The sequence below is a fragment of the Chiloscyllium punctatum genome, chromosome 39 (genome assembly GCF_047496795.1).
Source record: "Chiloscyllium punctatum isolate Juve2018m chromosome 39, sChiPun1.3, whole genome shotgun sequence".
Classification (NCBI taxonomy): Eukaryota; Metazoa; Chordata; class Chondrichthyes; order Orectolobiformes; family Hemiscylliidae; genus Chiloscyllium; species Chiloscyllium punctatum.
The window spans coordinates 54,800,846-54,821,184 of record NC_092777.1 but is presented as its reverse complement, the minus strand read 5'-3'; the positions used below and the strand labels follow the sequence as shown (position 1 = coordinate 54,821,184).

Below are 20,339 nucleotides of genomic sequence, written 5' to 3'. Positions count from 1 at the left end.
ATTTTGAAACTCTTCTTGCATTAAGAGTTTCCTCGTCGTGGCCTGGGCAGCATCCTCTTCTTTTGTAGAGATAGATGCAAAGTATTCATTTAAAACTTCACCATGTTCCCTGTTTCCAGTTTTAAACCCAGTTTGGGCACCACACCTTAGGAAGATGTAAAGGCATTAACATAGGTTGTGAAACAAAAATTGCATCAATGACTCTAAAAACAAGGGACTTCATTTTAGGTGGATGGACTGGAAGAGCTGAAGCTCTTCAGCCTGGAGACAAGAAAATATTCAGATTAACAGCTTTGTCAGGGAGGTGATCAAAATCATAGAGAATCTATTCAGTAGTTAATAGAAGAATCAAGAAGCAAACTGGATCAATTTAAGGTTGGTGGTAAACGAAGCAAAAGTGATGAGGGTAAACTTTTTAACACAGTGAATAGTTATGATCTGGAATGCAAAACCTGAAAGTGTGGTGAAGATGGTTTCAATCAAAGCTTTCAAAACTGAACTGAAAAATATTATGGAGAAACAGAATTTGGAGGGCTACTGTGAAAAGATAAGAAAGTAAGACGAGCAGAGTTGCTCTTGCAGAGAGCCAGCACAGGCATGGAAAGTCAAATCACCACCTTAATGTGCTGTAGCCATTCCACCCTACGTTATCTTTTATATATTACACTAAAAAATATTTCTCATCATCTCGTTTGACTAACAAAAATTCAGCACCTCAAACAAATAATTCTAAGAAAATAATTTTGCAAATGAAACATATATTGTTAGATTTCAATGTATCTTTTATTTTGCTGATACCTTTAACAAGGATTTTTTAAGTTCATCAAGCTTGCTAGTTAATGCAATAGAAGTAGCAATGATTTCTACATCGCTTTTATCTTTGCAAGATTTACATATTTTTTCATGGATTTTCAAACTGGTCTTCATGCACGCATCTATACGTTCACCTCCAAGATCACTGGAAAAAGAAATATGTTTTTATTTCTCAAAACAAAACAACTTACAAAGACTACAAAAGTAAAACTAGTTAGAAAGATGAATTGATTGTAATACTTGTGATGCAGTTTGCCAATAATCAGATAAATATTTTTAAATTGAAGAATAGCGAAAGAGAACTTATGATACACAAGTAGACCACAATTTACAATGTATGGGCAAGTATTAAGTTGCAGGTTTTCAGATAATCACTAAATTTGAAATGGACAAAATGAAACACAAAACATGCACATTTCAGACCAAACCTTTGGGAGGTGACATATTAAGTTTATATTTTATTCCATGCTTTTGTCCACGATATACTTAAAGGAATGCAGGTGCACATTCGCAAGTACAGATTTATATATCCATGTTTAATTTAAAAATAATCAATTCATATACATAAAATTACAGACCCATCCAAACTCCCTCCTAAAATAGCAAATCATTTCTTTGTGATTCTTTCAAAATTTTTCTGAAAAATTCAATTTTCTCCACTGATTTTATGCGTATGTTAAATAGATCTGTATTATTGAAATTCTTCTAAGGACTGCAGCCTGAAAATATTCTCTTTAAAACCAAAATTCAGATTTCTGTACAATTCTTCCACACATTCCACCTACATTTTTTGCCCAAATCCTAGATGTGTCCAAACATTTAAAAATAAGAAACTGCATTTCTTTATCTTAGTCTGACTTAATCTTGCACACCACAATTAAATCTTCTTGTAATCTCTTTGAATTCACTACTAGAGAACAGCCCAGTTTAAACTTCTAACTAACCACCTCCACCAGTACGCTTTCACCTGACCCAATCCCTGGAACCGTTCTAGCAAATCTCCTTTGCAATTTCTCAATGGTCTTAATTGTATTTTTATGCAAATACAGCATAACTTCCTGCTTTTACTACTCTGTGTCCCAATTTATGAAGCCCAAGGTTCCATATAAGACCATAAGACATAGCAGCAGAAATTAAGTCATTCAGCCCATCAAATCTGCTCCACCATTCTATCATGGCTGATCAGTTTCTCAATCCCATTCTCCTGTTTCCTCCCCATAAACCTTGATCCGCTTGACAATCAAGAACCTATTTATTTCCATCTTAAACATATCAATGACCAGGCCTCTACAGCCTTCTGTGGCAGTGAATTCCATAGATTCACCACTCTTTGGCTGAAGAAGTTTTTCCTTAACTCTGTTCCATACTTAGCTAACAAACAGGTATCCATCATTGTGTAATGGCTCTCAGCATCAATACCTTTCTTCAATCTGGCAGACTTTCAATTCAAGTTATGGTAAAGCTATTAATACATTGAAAGGCTTGTTCGCCAAGTAACATTAGAACTGACAGAAAGGGAACTAAAATTTGAGAAATATGCAAAAAGAAGTAATTTATACATACATCAAATTCAGGTTATAAAACTGTGATTTTTATTTCCACTATGATTTTTGCTGCCAGACACATCCTACTTTAATTGCTGGGCATCAAAACACATACAAGGAATATAATTAGCCACATGTGGCTAGTGCCAAATGTGATGGACAATACCAAATTAAACCAATCAAAATGTGACAGATTTAAGATCAAAAAGACTGATAAGAACATCAGGAATAGGAAGAATAAGAAATATGGTCCTTTTAATCTCCTCTGTAATCTAATCATTGCTAACCTTCTTCCTCAATATCAGCTCTCCTCATTTAGTTGCATGACCCATTCTGCCCTCAATATCCAAAAATCTACCAATTCCCATCTTGAATATGTTTAACGACAGAGCATGTAAAGCTCTCCTGGTTACAGAAGCTTCTAAAGGCCATAAGCTGAACCAAGATGGAAGTAATAGTCTATCCACTGTTGCCAAATGTTTGTTTTTGTCCATCAGATGGTCCATCCCTTTCATTTCAGTCTTAAAATGCTCAACTCCTGATGAGACTGTTAAAACTTCTCAGACAGGAGAAACATTGTCTCAGTACCAACCTGATTTAGGCCCTTTGGAATTTGATACCTTTCAATTATTCTCATTCTTCTAAACACCAGGAACATAGATGTCGCTTAATCAATCTCTCGTTATAGGACACTTTTTTAGTCTAGGAATGCATGTACAATTGCATATTAATCTTGACACAGAAATTAGATAGATATATTTTGTTATTAAAAACTAGTGTACCTGTTTTGAGGACTGTCCACATTTTTTTTCACATGTTTCAACAGTTTTTCTAAATTCTACAAGCATGAGAAATAAAATACAATATAATTAAGTTAAAATGTATTATTACAATGCCAAAAAATATTTGTAATCAAGTTTAAGTAAAATCTCCACTTATTTTGTAAAGTCTACAATATCGGTCAACATTGCCATTCCAAGACATATCATAAACCATTTGCCAAATCAAGAAAATACATACATTGTTAAGTGCTTTGAAAAAAATCTGAATGCTCAATTGCATACGTAGGGAGTTAAATTGTTTAATCCCTAAACCGGGTGCAGATAATGTGATTAACACATATCTGCTAATTGAGAGGTGGACTGGACATCAACTTCTTTGAAAATTTACAACTGGTTTCTGGTTACTAGTTATAGGAGAAGGAAGAATTACATTTGCATTGGATCTTATCATAAGTATACATTTTAAACATTTTATAACGAATATTTGTGCTTAAATGCAACATGCACTGGAAAACTATCAAGTCCAACATGTCCCTGTGTAAGAACTGGGATCAAACAACTGTGGCCCTTTTCTTTGAAAACAAATACAAATAGGAATCTGCAATTTTTATAAACTTTAAGGCTGTTTACTCAAAGGGAGCATTAAGCAAGCCACTGCTGTTAAACACAAACCTCATGTATGCTTGAAATGCAACTAATGCTTCTCAGTCTCTGGAAGATTCCTTGTAGAATATCAAACAGATCAGGTCCCACCATAGTTAAGTAGTCAGGCAAAACTTCCAAAGGCAATAAGCTGAACCAAGATCGAAGTAACAGCCTATCCACTGTTGCCAAATGCTTGTTTTTGTCCATCAGATCAAGCAAATCCCTTATTGAAATAATTCACAGAGTCAGACAGATCACATATAATTTTGTGCACACAAATATACAATCACAAAATATTTTCAAAGCACCTATAAATATGAAGATTTTATTAAAAATTAAACACAATTTATGTTGTGAAAGGTGAGAAGGTGTAAAAATATTGACATTTCAAACACTTTGACATATGAATCAGAATTCAGACATTCAAGAAAACAAATAATTTTGTTTCTAGAGATATTAAAGCAATCTCCTCCCCCATTTAAGTTAGGTTTACAGAGGCGTGAACAATAATCTGATGCATTGCCAACTGTCCATTCATTGTATGAAATTGGACAGTAAATACTATCAAGCTATTCAATCATAAAAATCCTGCCAACATTTTGATAAGCACATACTTTCCTGAAGTGGTCTTTGGATAGGGATGAACATCAGTAACCTTGACTTAATTGCATAATGGTCTGTAAACAATAAGCCAGCAGTATGGTCTTCTATTTCTGAGATCAGCTAATTCAATGCAAGTCCAAAGATGTACAGATTAGGTGGACCTGGCCATGCTAAAAGTCGTCCTGTAGTGTCCAGGGATGTGTAGGTTTGGTGGGTTAGACATATTAAAAACCCCAAATGGGGTTTTGGGGAAAAGGTGGGGATGGGTCAGGGTGCGTGCTCTTTAGAAGGTCAGTGAGAGACTCACTGGGCTGAATGGCCTCATTTTGCACTGTGGTGATTCTACATCAGGGATCAAATCAGAGAGATATTTTAAATTTTTATATACTGTTAGCACATAATATAAGCTGTTCATCTCTAATTTCTCTTCAGCAAATGGGAATGAGTTGCCTTTGAGAACAGCTGCAGTTTTGTTTAGGTGTAGGCTGATCAGTGTGCTGCTAGGCAAGGATAGTTGAGATTTAGAGGGGAACTTGCAATGGTTGTGTTTCCAAGTCTGCTGTTTTTGTCGAATTGAAAGAGGTCATGGGTTTGGAAAGTGCTGCAGTACATGTTGTAGATGGTACATAATGCTGCCACTGTGCGTCAATGGTGGAGAAAGCGAATGTATGGGATGTTGATTTGACTGAGCTTATTTGTGCTGGATTGTGTTCAGCTTCTCGAGTGCTGTTAGAGTCACACACCCAGACACATACAGGTTTTTCCATCATGTCTTCTGGATGATGGACAGGTTTTGCGGAGTCAAGAAAGTGAGTTATTTATGGTAGAATTCCCATATTCTTATCTTCTCTTGTTGCCACAATATTCAAATGGCTAGTACAGTTCAGCTTCTTGTCAATGTCAATCCTAGAAGGATGATGGGGGGATGGTGGCGGGGGGGTTCCAATTATAGTAATGCCATTGAAAATCATGGGGAGATGGTTGGATTCTCTGTTGTTAGAAATTACTATGGCTCGAAATTTATTTGGCATGAAAGGTATATGTCACATATCAGCCCAAGGATAAATATTGCAAACTCAGAAATGACAGGAAAATCTCAGAAGGTCTGACAGCAACCGTGGAGAGAAAGTAGCACTCTCTCTTCAGAACAAATGCATTAACATTGCCTCGTAATGTTGTTTCATTTTAACACAGCTGCTTCCATATCTGAGGAATTGCAAATGATTGGAAACACTGAGCACGCGAACAAACATTCCCACTTTTGATCCTATGATCGATGAAGGGACATTGATGAAAAAGTTGGAATTGGTTGGGTCTTTGTTTTAGCAGCTTCCCGATCCATGGGAGTCACTGAATCGGTTGAAGATATATATTTGTGATGTTAGGGACCCAAGGAGGATGTTGGGTTGGAGCATTCACACATTTATGGCTTAAAACATTTGAACATGCTTCAGTTTTGTCCTTTGTATTGATGTGCTGGGTTTCCCCTTCACTCAGGATTGAGACATTTGTGCAGCTTTCTCCTCCAGATAGTTGTTTAATTGACTACCACTACAGATGTTAATATGGACAGCACTGCAAAGATTTAATTGACTTTTATTCTAGCACTGCAGAAGCAGCTGATGAAAAATGTGTGAATTATTCTAATAGCAATAGTTCTTAATATGTTAAGTATGCAGGTCAGCTTGGCCAAATGATAAGTGTATATTGTGATAAGTGAGAAGTCATGGACTCACCATACCCCATATCAGGAAATGTCACTAGCTGCAGATGCTTGAATTTGAGCAGCAGCTGAAGCACTGTTATGCATTCAGGAGGTAGATAACTGTGTGGATAGCATGGTTAAGGAGATGCTCACACTGAAAACTAGGAATGTACAAGCAGAGAGGGGAACCTGGTAGGCAATGCAGAAGTTAGCCTATTCTGTGTGTTAATCACTTTTCCACTTGGATTCTGATGAGAGCGATGGTTCCTCAATAGAGTGCAACTACAGCCAAGTCTGTGGTACCATAGGCAACTCAGCTGTACATGAGGGAACAGCATAGTGGTAGAGGATTCAATAGTCAGGGATCATACAGGTATTTCTGCAGCGGTTTACCTAGCTCCATGTATTGCCTGAGTAAAAACCAAAAAAAACTGTGGATGCTATACATCAGAAACAAAAAGAGAAATTGCTGGAAAAGCTGAGCAGGTCTGACAGCATCTGTGGAGAGAAACCAGAAAGTTAGAACTGAGCAAGGACCACTCGAGCTGAAACATTAACTTCATTTCTCTCCACAGATGCTTCCAGACCTGCTGAGCTTTTCCAGCAATTTCTATTTTTGTTATATGCATCGCCTCCCTGGTTCCAGGGTCAAGTACAATATGCAGCAGCTGCAGGAATTTTTTCTGTGGAAGGGTGAGGGGCAAACTGGCTGAGGTGGATTGGGAAAATTTACATTAAAAAATGACAATACAATGGAAATGTATTTTTTTTAAATTATCATAGCTTACAACAACAATACACTCCTTCAAGGCACTCAATCCCCAAAATGTCAGTTAACCATGGCTATTAAAGGAAGTTAAGGTTCTGATAGGATTGAAACTGTAACATTGCCAGAACTGGGAGTAAAAATGAAGATTGGGAGGATATTTAAATACAGCAAATTAGGACCAAGGAACAGATAAAGGAGAATAGAATATGAAATTAAACTGGCAAAAATAAAAACAAATTGTAAAAACTTCTATAGGTACATAAAAAGGGAACTTCTGACCAAAACGTATGTAGGTCATTTACAAGGAGAATCAGGAGAATTTATAATGAGGAATAGAGAAACAGTAGAGAAGCTAAACGATGACTCCTTCTATATCTTCTTAAGTGAGACAGAAGTTCTCTCTGACAATTAGATATTCAAGGGACTAGGAAGAATGAAGAATTGAAGAAAATTAATAAGAAATTCGTATTGGAGAAACTCATAGGACTGAAAGTTGAAATGTCTCTTGTTTCTGATACTCCATATCTTGGAGTAATGAAAGTAGCAGCTATGGAGGTAACGGAAGCATTGGTGACCATCTTCCAAACCTTTATAGATTCTGGAATAGCTCTTGCAGACAGGAAGGGAACAATTATTCTGATGAAGAGTCATCTAGATCTGAAATGTTAGCTTGCTCTCTCTCCACAGATGTTGCCTGTGACCTGCTGTGATCTCCAACATGTTTTGTTTTCAGCACAGATTCCAGCATCTGCACTAATTTGGTCCTATTTGGTATCAATTGTTACTCCCTTATTTAAAAAGGGAGGGATGGAGAAAAATGAGAACCATAGACTTGTTAGCCTTATATCCATAGTGGGGAAAATAGCAAGATGCTATTACAAACGATGGAATAAATGGACACTAGGTTAATAATGATCTGCTGGAGCATAATCAGCATGAATCTGTGAATGGGAAACAGTGTTTGACAAACCTGTTGCAGTTTTTTGAGGATGTCACTGAGAAAATTGATAAAGGGGAATTGGTCAACCGGGCATACCTAGATTTTCAGAAGGCTTTTCATGAACTTCCCTGCAGAGAGCTGATATGCAAAATTAAAAGTATAAAGGTTAGGGGTTCCACATCTTGAAAGCTGAACATTTCCTAAAGGCTACACGTCACAGAAAAGGACTGCCAAATATCAGCAAAAAAATACAGTTGAGCAAATAAGGATAAATGGGGTTGACACACAAAATTACTAAGAATTAACTGAATGGCAGACAGGCTCTGGGAAAGAATGGCCTATTTTGTGTTTCTGTTTCCTATTTAATATTTCAGATCAGTGACACCAAGATCAACTCTTTCTCTCAAGAGACACAGTCTAATCTGATGGTACTTTAGCATTACCTGTCTTTATTTCGAAGTTCCAGCAAGCAAAGTATTTTGCTTTTGTATTTCCTACCTACACTCTATACATACTTACATTCACACACACACATAAATTCATATTTTTATAACTTTACATACCAGGTATGCACACAAACAGGCAAACAAACATGTGTGCATACTATGTACTTTGATACACACAAAGATAGACACACTCATGCTTGCACTTTCAAATATACAAACATTACTCCACAAAAGAAAATAATGTATACCTCCTTTACACAGGATTCATAACAGGAGTTAGAGTGACAGGTGAAGAGAAAAGCATGCCATTCTGCCTGGGAACCTAATTTCTTACTTAGGGGCCCGACTGTCAACTAACTGAACAAGTCAATGTAACATCACAGGCAATGAAATGGTCTTGTCCACAGCCCATGGGGATACTGCGTACCAATTGATCTACTGTCATATAGTTGGTTTAAATAAAGGCCTACCTCGTAAACAAATATTTGACTTTGTTTCTGAAACTGACAATTGGAAGTCCATCGAGTCCAGCCCAGCAGTCTTCTTTAAAGCTGGTGTCCTGAAGATCTGGGTTTGCTTGATTAGGTGAAACACCAAATAAGTGGAGAACAGGAATGGTTTGCACCCATTTCATGATTCCCTCTTCAATACAACTCAACATCATCTGCTTCAGAAATGCTTCAATTCTATATAAAAAATTAAAACATAGAAATTCAGATTCACTTAAAATAGCACTATGATTAATACATTGTTGTGATATAAGGGACCACAGAAGATATCTTTAACATTTTCCATGCCACAGTGCATTGTCTTATTACATTGACTTGTACCATAATATTAACTACAGAGGGTTAGAAAACGAAGTCATACTTTTTCAGGAAAAGTAAAATTAACAGTAAATATAAAGTTTTATATGATGAGTAAAATCAGGTGGGTGAAAACATACAAGGTATCCGCAAAACATCTTACAGATCATCCACAGGAACAAATCACCATCTGAACTTGCTTAATTGGCTCTGGATACTTGAGGGCTAATATAAAATGGCTACATTAAGATCACATGTTGAAGAAATTTCTGGTGAAAGGTCACTGAAACTTTTTCTCTCCAAGGATGCCACCTGATCTGCTGAGCATCCCAGCAGTTTTGTATTTTTTCAGATCTCCAGCATCTGCAGTAGTTTGTTTTTGTATTAAGACTAGAGTCCAATGAACAGTGTAGGAGTACACACCTAAAAATGAGGTGCCAACTTGGTGACGTTACGGCGCAGTGGCTCAATGGTTAGCACTGCTGCCTCACAGCACGAGGGACCCGGGTTCGATTCCAGCCTCAGGCACATTCTCCACGTCTGCATGGGTTTCCTCTGGATGCTCCGGTTTCCTCCCACAATTGGGTGGCACGGTGGCTCTGTGGTTAGCTTGCTGCCTCACAGCGCCAGAGACCCGGGCTCAATTCCCGCCTCAGGCACATTCTCCCCGTGTCTGCATGGGTTTCCTCCAGGTGCTCTGGTTTCCTCCCACAGTCCAAAAATGTGCAGGTTAGGTGAACTGGCCATGCTAAATTGCCCGTAGTGTTAGGTGAAGGGGTAAATGTAGGAAACGGGTCTGGGTGGGTTGCGCTTCGGCAGGTCGGTGTGGACTTGTTGGGCCGAAGGGCCTGTTTCCACACTGTAAGTAATATAATCTAATCCAAAGATGTGCAAGTTAGGTGAATTGGCCATGCTAAATGGCCCATACTGTTCAGGGATGTGTAGGTTAGGTGCATTAGTCAGGGATAAATGTAGAGTAATAGAGGAATGGGTCTGAGTGGATACTCTTTGGAGGGTCAGTGTGACTTGCTGGGCTGAAAGGCCTGTTTCCACACTGTATGGATTCTATTCTAATCTATACTTGCATGCCAAACAGCGGGAACAGCATGCAATAGACAGGACTAAACAAGTCTCAATAAAGGGACAAGATCTGAAGTCTGAAGTCGCGCCATATGGGTCATGAATGGATGGATGAATAAAGAGCTTACCGAGGCAGCTCCACAGATATTCCCATCTTCAATGACGGGGAGCCCAGCACATCAACACAAACAACAGGATAAAAATTTTACAGTCATCTTCAGCCAGAAGTGAAGAGTGAATGATTCATCTTGCCTTTTCCTGAGGTCACCAGCATCATAAATGCTAGGTTTTCAACCAGTTCACTCCAAATTATATCAAGAAATTCTGAAAGGCTCTGAAAACAGCAAAGATAATTGGCCCTAACAACATTCTGGCAATAGTACTGAAGTACTGGACAAAAGAACTGAATTGCATAGCTAAGATGAGAATGATTGCCTTTGATATTGAGGTAGCTTTCAAACAACGACGGCATCAAAGGACTGTAGCAAAACTAGAATCAATGGGAATCAGAGGAAAACTCCCTACTGACTGGACTCCAAATAGCATAGAGGAAGATATTTGTCAGTGTTGGAGGTCAATCATGTCAGTGCCAGAATATCACTGTAACATTTTCTTATGAGAATATTCTAGGCTGAACCATCTGCTTCCTCAATTACCTTCCTCCATCATATGATTAGAAGTACGCAGGTTCACTGATGAATGCACAATGTTCAGTACTATTCCTCAGATAATAAAGCAGCCTGTGTCCATTTGCAGCAAGACCCAGACAGCATCCAGGAACGGGGTGACAAATGGCAACTAACATTTGCACAAGTGCCAGGCAATGATCATCTCTAATAAGAGAGATTTACCCATTGTCCTTTGATATCCAATGGCATTACTATTGCTGAATACCCCACTATCAGCAACCTGCATGTAACCCCTGACCAGAACTGTGCTGGACCAAACACATAAATGTTATGGCTACAAAAACAGATCACAGGTGAGGAATTCTGCAACAATTAGCTCACCATCTGATCCCCAATACCTGTCCATAATCTTAATGTCACAAAATAGGATTGTGATGGTACTATCCACTTGCCTGGATGACTGCAGCTCCAACACACAAGAAGCTTGACACTATGCAGAACAAAACATTAGCATCCCAACAGCAAAATTTAATATTCACTTCCTCCTTCAGTAATTCACAGCAGCAGTAGTGTGTTCAATCAAAAGAAGCACTGCAGTAATTCACCAAGGTTCCTTTCTCAGCACCTTCCAAATCCACAACCTCTACCACTTGGAAGGACAAGAATACCAGAAGCATGGGAACACCATCACCACAATGTTCCCTTCAGCATATATGCCACTCTGACCTGGAACTATATTGCAGCTCCTTCATTATCATGAGGTCAAAATCCTAAAACTCCCTCCCTAACAGCTCTGTTCCTACCCCAGAGGCCTGTAGCATAAACGCAGCTTATCACCACCTTCTCCAAGGCAATTTTGGATGGGCATAAAATGCTGGCCTAACCTGTGATGCCTATGTAAGAGATTCCATGAAACCACTTGAAGAACAGGAATTCTCTTTTGGTGCACTTCAGACAATATATGAACTTGAAACATGGAAAACTAATATATTCATGAAATATTTCTTTTCAATTTGTGACCTGCAAAAATAGCATAGTTTTCTTACAGAAACAAAGGATTGCACATCCTCTATTATGTTAAACAGACCAAAAAGAATCAAACCTTTATGTGCCACCATGGCACAGGAAAGACATGTTTGCAAATTACTGAATACTTTTGTTCTATTTACACAGTTCTTACCTTTCCCCAAAATGGAAGCTTTCTTTAAGTGTCTTGAATTCCTTGGAAAGAGTATTCGCTGAATTTTGTTGAACGCAGAGAAGATCACAGACGGTACATAAATCTGATCTTTCTACTTCAAGTTTATAGATGCCAGCCAGGTACAGGAATAGCACTCCCTTTCGTAGACGGTTTTGCACAGAACTTGTCTCAGATTTTGAAGCTTGATTTTCTGGACACTTCATCCTTTCTTTCAAAACCTTTAATAGGAGACCCTTAACCTAAACAACAAACATAACAGAATCTAAATTTTCAACATCATCTCTCGTCAGTATGGATAGAAAACAAAAACATGCATTTGAATAAGCATCAGAGTCATACTATAGAAGCAATTCCATTTGAATTAAAGCACCAGACATTCTTTTTTGGTTCAGTTTAAAAGTATTTTACATACTTCCAAAATATCCTCTTATTGTTTTTCTTCAAGGATGGTCTGATTTTCTTTTTGTAATATGGAAATAACACAAAGACACAACAAAGTGAAACATTCATCTGGCATAAATAAACCACCCATATTGCCGTTGAGTGAGTCAGGGGCTGATTATGCCTTTCAAGGGATTAGATAAATTCATTGATTTAGGATGAAAGTAAGTCAAATAGCATTGTTGTTGAAATAATTCTGGGATTTTTGCTGAGGCTTTGGAGATTGAACTTTGAGTAACGTCAAATATTTAACTTATTTTCTTTTCCCATCCTAAAGGTGAAAATATGGAATAAGGTGGCATTTGAGATTAACCAACTGGAAGTAGAAGCAATATGTAACAGCAGCATAAAGTAATGAGCTTGACCTGTATTTGGGAATATTCTTCTAATTTGAAAAGACATGAGAATGGTTTTGGTTCTGGTAAACAACACAGAGTTTGGTAGTTGCAGATTTTTTTTTATCTGGCATCACTATTGAGAGGGAACCTGTGTATTGCCAGGGGGAATTGGGAAAGGGGAATTGGTGATAGAACTGACATTTGATTCATTGGTAGATTCTGACTTTCCAGGGGTCAAAGATCAAAGGATATATATTAGATTCCCTACAGTGTGGAAACAGGCCCTTCGGCCCAACCAGTCCATACTGACCCTCCGAAGATCAATCCACCCAGACCCATTTCCCTTTGACAAATGCACCTATCACTATGGACAATTTAGCATGGCCAATTCACCTGACCTGCACATCTTTGGACTGTGGGAGGAAACCGGAGCACCCGGAGGAAACCCACGCAGACATGTGGAGAATGTGCAAACTCCACACAGACAGTCACCCGAGGCTAGAATTGAACCTGGGACCCTGGTGTTGTGAGGCAGCAGTGCTAACCACTGAGCCACCGTGCAGCACAAGAACAGGCCCTGCAGCCCTCTAACACATCTGCCCTTCTATACTAAAACCATATCTCTCTAATGCCTTCCTATTCATTATTCATCCAGGTGCTTCTTGAATGCTGCTACTGTGTCCGCTTCCATCACCTCCTCTAACAACATGTTCCAGGCACTCCACACTATTTATGTGAAAAACATGCCTCACACATCTCTTTTAAACTTTCCCCCTCACACCTTGAACCTGTGCCTTCTATTAACTGACCCCTCCATCCAGGGAAAAAGCCTCATACTTTCCACTCTGTCCAAGCTATTCACAATCTTACAAACTTCTATCAGGTCACCCTCAACCTCCAGCGTTCCAGTGAAAACAAACCTAGTTTAACCCCAACTTTCTTCATAGCTAAAATCCCACACACCAGGCAACATCTTGGTAAACCTTTCCTGGACCCTCTCCAAAGCATCCACATCCTTCTGGTAGTGTGGTGACCAGAACTGTACACAATATCCCAAGCATGGCCTAACTAAAGTTTTGTAAAGTTGCAGCATACCTTGTCTATCTTTATACTAAGTAACCCTTCCAATGAAGGTAAACATGCCATAAAGCCTGACTACCTTAACTACCTGTGCTGCCACCTTCAGTGATAATGTGGACCTGCACACCAAGATCCCTCTGCATATCAATCCGCCTAAGGGTTCTGCCATTCACTGTATAATTTCCACCTCTACTTAACATTCCAAAATACATCACCTCACATTTACCTGAGTTAAACTCCTTCTGCCATTTTTCTGCCCATGTCTCCAACTGATCTACATCCTGCTGTTTCCTCTGACAATCCTCCTCACTATCCACAACTCCACCAATCCTTGTATCATCTGCAAACTTACTAATTAAACCAGCTACGTTTTTTTAAGAGTAACTTGGCTTAGAAACTCGAAATTCCTTTCCGTGAGATCATCCTCCACCAATTCCTTCTTTTTGCAGAATATGGACTCAAAGTATTTGCTAAGAACCTCACCTACCTATTCTGGCTCCACACATAGATTCCTTCCTTTGTCCTTGAGTGGGCCAACCTTTTCCCTGGTTGCCCTCTTGCTTTTTGTAAAAAGCCTTAGGATTCTCTTTAATCCAATTTGCTAACGACTCTTCATGACCCCTTTTAGCCCTTCTAATTCCTTGTTTAAGTTATTTCCTACTTTCTTTATATATTTCAAGGGTTTCATCACTTCCCATCTTCCTAGATGATACAAATGCGTCCTTTTTTTTCTGATGAGGTCATAACATCCCTGGTCATACAAGGTTCACATAACTTGCAAAATCTATCCTTTATTATTGCAGGAATGTGCCGATCCTGAACTATCAACTGCAGTTTGAAATATTCCCACATGTCCGATGTAAATTTACCCTCCAACAGCCACCTCCAATCAAAATTTTCCAGTTCCTGCCTAATATTGTTGTAGTTCGCCTTCCCCCAATTTAACACCTTCACCTGATGACTGCTGTTATCCCTATCCGTGAGTATCTTAAACCTGATGGTATTATAGTCACAACTCTTTTCTACAACATACTGGGCAGAATCTTCCCAGCCCTGAACTGATGTGGGCATTAACAAGAAAGTTGGGAGAATTGATCGGTACTGAGAAGCTTCACACTGCTGTCGAGAGTAAAAAAATCCCATTTTCCAAAAAAGGCTGAATGTCGAGAGACCTATTTAAATGCATTAACGTCCTCATTATAATATATTTCAGTTCATTGATCAGCAGTTTGTCATTCTCCCATCCACCAAATAGAAACCAGAGAGTGACAATTCCCAATATTAAAATTAAAGCAGTAACCTAGGGATGCCAGGTTACCATTTGCTTGTCTGGACCTTCATCAATCACCAACATCTAAGGGCTTGCTTCAAGGGCCAAAACTGACAGTCTATTTATGCTATGATTCGGTCCGTAGTTTATAAATGTTATAATTAACATGTTATAAAATGTGCCTGGTTTTGATTATTTGATATAAGAATTGTTCCTACTTAGCAAGTTAAATCTAACATTCTATCAAGTGTATAATAGACAAATGAAGAAATTAAATGATCATCCAAGTGATACCAATGCCTGGAAAAAAAGTACAAAAACAGCGTTGAGAGTACAACGTAACAACGTATCATGCCATATACAAATACAATTAGCTATCTTCAGAAGGATGTGTCAGAAAAGAGGTCAAAATTCTGTGATTTTTTTTTAAAAGAATGGTAACTTTTTTTAATGAAAACGTTTCCATGCTAAGATTTCATGTTGAAAAAAAATGTTTCAAACACAAACTAATTTCTGTGTATAAATGTACAATGTATACATTCGGAATTAAACAGATCTTCAACACCACTTGATAATTCTACTCACTTCTTTCTCACCAATCGAAAGGGCAGACCAAAAAACTGGTCGGTTTTGAAAGACCATAGGATGCTCATAAACTTCATAGAATTGCTGCAATTGACTCAGAAAACTCTTCAAATTTTTCTCATTCCACATTGAAAGAATGTCAAACATTGACTCCAGCAAGACTTCCCCAGCTATTAGTTTGCCTTTCCTTACATCAGTTTTTTTACCAATGTTCAACCAATTCCGAACAGAGGCTTTGATACCTCCTTCAGGGGCTGCACAGATGATATCATCATACTGATGCCATTCTGAATAAATATAAAAACAATATTTTAGAAGTGAAATACATAAAAGTACCAAAAATGCAAAAGGTTCTCTCAGGCCTTAGCTTCAACTGTTTATCTATTTTTCTTGTTAAATGATGCAATGCCTTGCCTAAATCTATTTGGATTTTTCATAGAACTCATAGAAACCCTACAGTGTGGAAGCAGACCATTCAACTCTGAAGAGCATCCCACCTAGACCCAGTCCCCTGCCTATTCCCCCACAGTTCCCATGGCAATCCACCTAACCTGCACATCCCTGGACACTGTGGGCAATTTAACATGGCTAATCCACTTAGCCTGAACATCCCTGGACGTTATGGGTAATTTAGCAAAGCCAAACCACCTAACCTGCACATCTCTGGAAAGAAACCACAGCACCTGGAAGAAACCCACGCAGACACAGGGAAAATGTACAAACTCCACACACATTGTCACCTGAAGGTGGTATTGAACCCATGTTCCTGCCGCTGTGAGGGGGCAATGTTAACTACTGAGCCACCATGCCATTGTGAGGTGAGGGTGTAACTAGCAAAGCAGATCAGGGAAGATTAACTGGTTTCATATATTTGATTTTTCTAATTGGCATTCAATAAAGTGTCACACAAGACATTGTTACACAAAATCAAAATTTATGAGATTAACTTAGAAAAGCTAAAGTATTGGTTAATGAAAAGAAAGCAGGAATAAATGAGCAAACTTTGCGCTGCAGTTAGAGGATGGTGGGATCTCAGCCATTTGCAATCTGTATAAAATGACTTGGATGAAGAAACAGAGTATTATGCAGTCAGGTTTGCTCATAACATAAAACCAGGTAGGAAAGTTAAGAATGAGGTAAGCAAACTTAGACTACACACAGACAAGGACAGGTTAAGTGAGTAGGCAACAAAGTAGCAGATACATTAAGTGGAGAATGTGAAATTATCCACTTGGCCAAATTTTGTTTAAAAATTGAGGGATTCTAATAACTGTTGGTATGCAGTATTCCTGAAAATTTTTAGCTCAGGTTGTTTGCTTGCTCGCAGAGCTGGTGAGATTGTTCACAGACGCTTCATCACCATTCTAGGTAACACCATCAGTGCACCTCCACTGAAGCACTGGCATCTGTCTCACTTGCTATTCATTTGTCTGGGTCTGCTGGGGTTGTGTCATTTCCAGTTCTGTTGCTGGTTCTGTTTCTTAGTGGTTGGTACATGGAATCCAACCCTACATGTTTGTTCATCGAGTTCCAGGTTGAGTGCCAGGCTTCCAGGAATTCCCACGCATGTCTCTGTTTGGCTTGTCCTAAGATGGATACGTAGTTTCCATAGTTTCACTCCCAAGAACACCAAAATAAACATATCGACAGGAATTCCGGAACTCCATTAACAAATGTGTAGAGTTGGATTCCATACATCAATCACTTAGAAACAGAATCAGCAACAAAACTGGAAATGTCACCACCAACCACAGCAGACCCAGACAAATAAATAGGAAACGTGTCAGAACACCAAAGCTTCACCAAAGGCACACTGACAATGTTACCTCAAATGGTGACAAAGCATCTGCGAGCAACTTTAGCAGCTCAGCAAGCCAGTCAACAACCTTGACTGTTGGAAAGCTAAGGGATTAAACTTATGCACCAATGAAAGTTAGCATTCAGGCACAGCAAGCATTAGGGAAGTAAATGTCAGCCTTTAATGTAATTCAATTAAAATATATCTTTATTTATTGCTGTGATGTCAGCATTACTGACATTCACTGACAATTATTAAAGAAATCATACAATTACATTAATTAATTCCTTCGTGGCAGGAGGTAGAGGGTGCCAGTCAAACATTGTTTTTGTCACTGGAAGCCTGTGTCCAGAGGTGTACCACAGGATTCGATGCTCACTTTCTTGCTGTGTGTAGTATACATCAAATGAAAGTATACAAGATGACAGAGGTGAAGGCATGGTAGGCAACTTACAGGCTCAGCCCAGGGGTTATCCTTTCTGTCCACTTCTCTTTGTTTTCCATTCCTAATTATTTTTGTCTTTTTTTAAAATCTACGTTGGCTTATGGAGAGAGTGGAGATAAGGGCCTTGAGCAGGACAGCCAGCAGACCGGTGTGTAGCAGGATTGTCAGCAGTCACAGGACCGGAGCGGAGCAGAATAGCCAGCAGCTGGCAGACCAGGGCCAAGCAGGACAGCCAGCAGTTGGTAGGCCCGAGCTGAGCGAGGCAGCCAGCAGTTGCAGGGCCAGTATGGAGCGGGATAGCTAGCAGTTGGTGGGCCAGAGCCAAGTGGGACAGCCAGAGGTCAGTAGGCCCAAGCCGAGCAGAGCAGCCTGTGGTCACAGGGGCAGACAAGCCAGCAGGTTTGGGACCTGGAGGGGTTGGCCAGCAAACTGGGGACGAGTGCAGTCAGCCCGTCACAGATCTCAAACCCGGCAGTGGGGGAAGAGCGAGACCATGGGTGGAAAGCCCATGGTGTGGAGAGACTGCAGGCTACAGAAGGACTGTAATGTTTATCTTTTAAGTTTATTTCTTTATGGTCCTTATTTTTACTATGAAGAACTGTAATGTAGAACTTTTAGCTTTTCTCTTTATTTCTCTATTTTTGTACCTTAAGATTGTACCTAGGTACTTTGTACCAAAGATGGCGATTTGAGTGGCAACACTGTACACGTCTCACTGCTCTGTACTTTAGTACACATGACAATGAACCTAATTTTAACATTAATGATCGAGCCATGAATATAGGAGGCTTGATCAGCAAGTTCATAGTTATGTAGTGATCTTGTGATCTCAAGATCTGTGCCAGTCAGATGGGCAAAACAGTAATAAATGTAGTTTAATCCTGAAAAGTATGAGGTCATGCATTTTGGGAGGAGTAACAAGGCAAGGGAATACACAATGAATGGAAGGAATAAGGAATTTACTGAACATTAGACAGATCTTGGTGTGCATGTCCATAGAACCATGAAGGCAACTGAGCAGGTGGACAAAATGGTTAATGAACTACTTACCTTTACTAGTTGATGCATTAATTACAAGAGCAGGGATCATGATGAAGCTGGACAAGACATCGGTTCGGGTACAGCTGGAGTACTGGGTGCAGTTCTGGTCCCCACATTATAGGAAGGATGCAGTTGCACTGGAGAGCATATGGGAGAGATGTTCCCAGACTGGAATGTTTCAGCTATGAAGGCTATATAGGCTGGGGCTGTATTCCATACAGTTGAGTAGGCTGAGGGGGAACCTCATTTAGGTCTGCAAAATTTTAAGGGGAATTTTGAGGGGGATAGATAGAATACGAAGAAACATTTTCCTTTACTGGAGGGATTAGTAACCTGGGGTCATAGAATTACAGTAAGGGACAGGAGACTTTAGAGAGGATTTAAGGGAAGATGTTTTCACACAGAGGGTGGTGGGAATCTGGAATCCACTACCTGAAAGGGTGGTAGAGAACGGGAATCTTCACAACATTTAAGTAATATTTGTGACTTGAAATGGTTTACAATTTTGAATACCTCTACCAAATCTCCCTTTAATCTCTCTGCTATGAAACGTTTTTCTAGCATCGAGACACTGCATGCAAGCAAAATATTTTAACTCTGGTAACACTTTAGCAAGTATGCCATCAGTCTAGTCACATGGATGAAAACTAAGTAGGTCTGTTTCCTTAGATGATTCTTCCAGCACTGATAATTCAACTAAATTATAGATTAAAGTCTTGATTGTAAATGACATAGTGATGGCTTATTTATACAGCTTGTGTTCTGCCCTTGCAGGGATAACATATTAGATCCAACAAGTTGAGATAAGCTGAATACTGGAATATTTGTAAGATTCCCTCAATTGTGCTCAATCTGGCTGACGCTGAAACATATCCCACACTAAAACAAGTATGTATAGAGTCATAGAAATGTTCAGCATGGAAACAGATCCTTCAGTCCAACTTATCCATGTCGATCCTAAACTAATATAGTCCCATTTTCCCACTTAGCCCATATCCCGCTAAACCCTTCCTATTTATACATCCATCCAGATGCTTTTTAAATGCTATAATCGTACCAGCCGCCACCATTCCCTCTGACAGCTCATTCCACACATGTATGGAATGCATGCAAAGTTGCCCCTTAGGTCCCTTTTAAATCTTTCCTTTCTCACCTTAAACATATTCCCTCTAGTTTGGACACTGCCACCCCAGGGAAAATAACTTGTCTATTTACCCTATGCATGCCTCTTGCGATTTTACAAACCTCTATAAAGGTCACCTGTCAGCATCCAATGCTCCAGGGAAAACAGCTACAGCCTATTCAGCCTCTCCCTCTAGCTCAAACCCTCCAACCTTGACAATATCCTTGTAAATCTTTTCTGAACCCTTTCAAGTTT

At 39.2% G+C, this 20,339-nt stretch overlaps 1 protein-coding gene across 4 annotated transcripts in view; it reads right to left on the bottom strand.

Annotated features, from left to right (window-relative positions):
• Positions 1–20,339, bottom strand: part of LOC140464072 (E3 ubiquitin-protein ligase rnf213-alpha-like) — a 200,578-nt gene that overhangs the window by 134,101 nt on the left and 46,138 nt on the right. For all 4 annotated transcript variants that reach the window (XM_072558748.1, XM_072558746.1, XM_072558747.1 and 1 more), the window contains 6 exons: positions 15,678–15,964; positions 11,943–12,202; positions 8,718–8,933; positions 3,812–4,007; positions 3,140–3,195; positions 799–958 (listed from right to left, as the gene is read on the bottom strand). In XM_072558748.1, the coding sequence (XP_072414849.1) occupies positions 799–958; positions 3,140–3,195; positions 3,812–4,007; positions 8,718–8,933; positions 11,943–12,202; positions 15,678–15,964 (1,175 nt within the window). The remainder of the gene's footprint in view (positions 1–798; positions 959–3,139; positions 3,196–3,811; positions 4,008–8,717; positions 8,934–11,942; positions 12,203–15,677; positions 15,965–20,339) is intronic.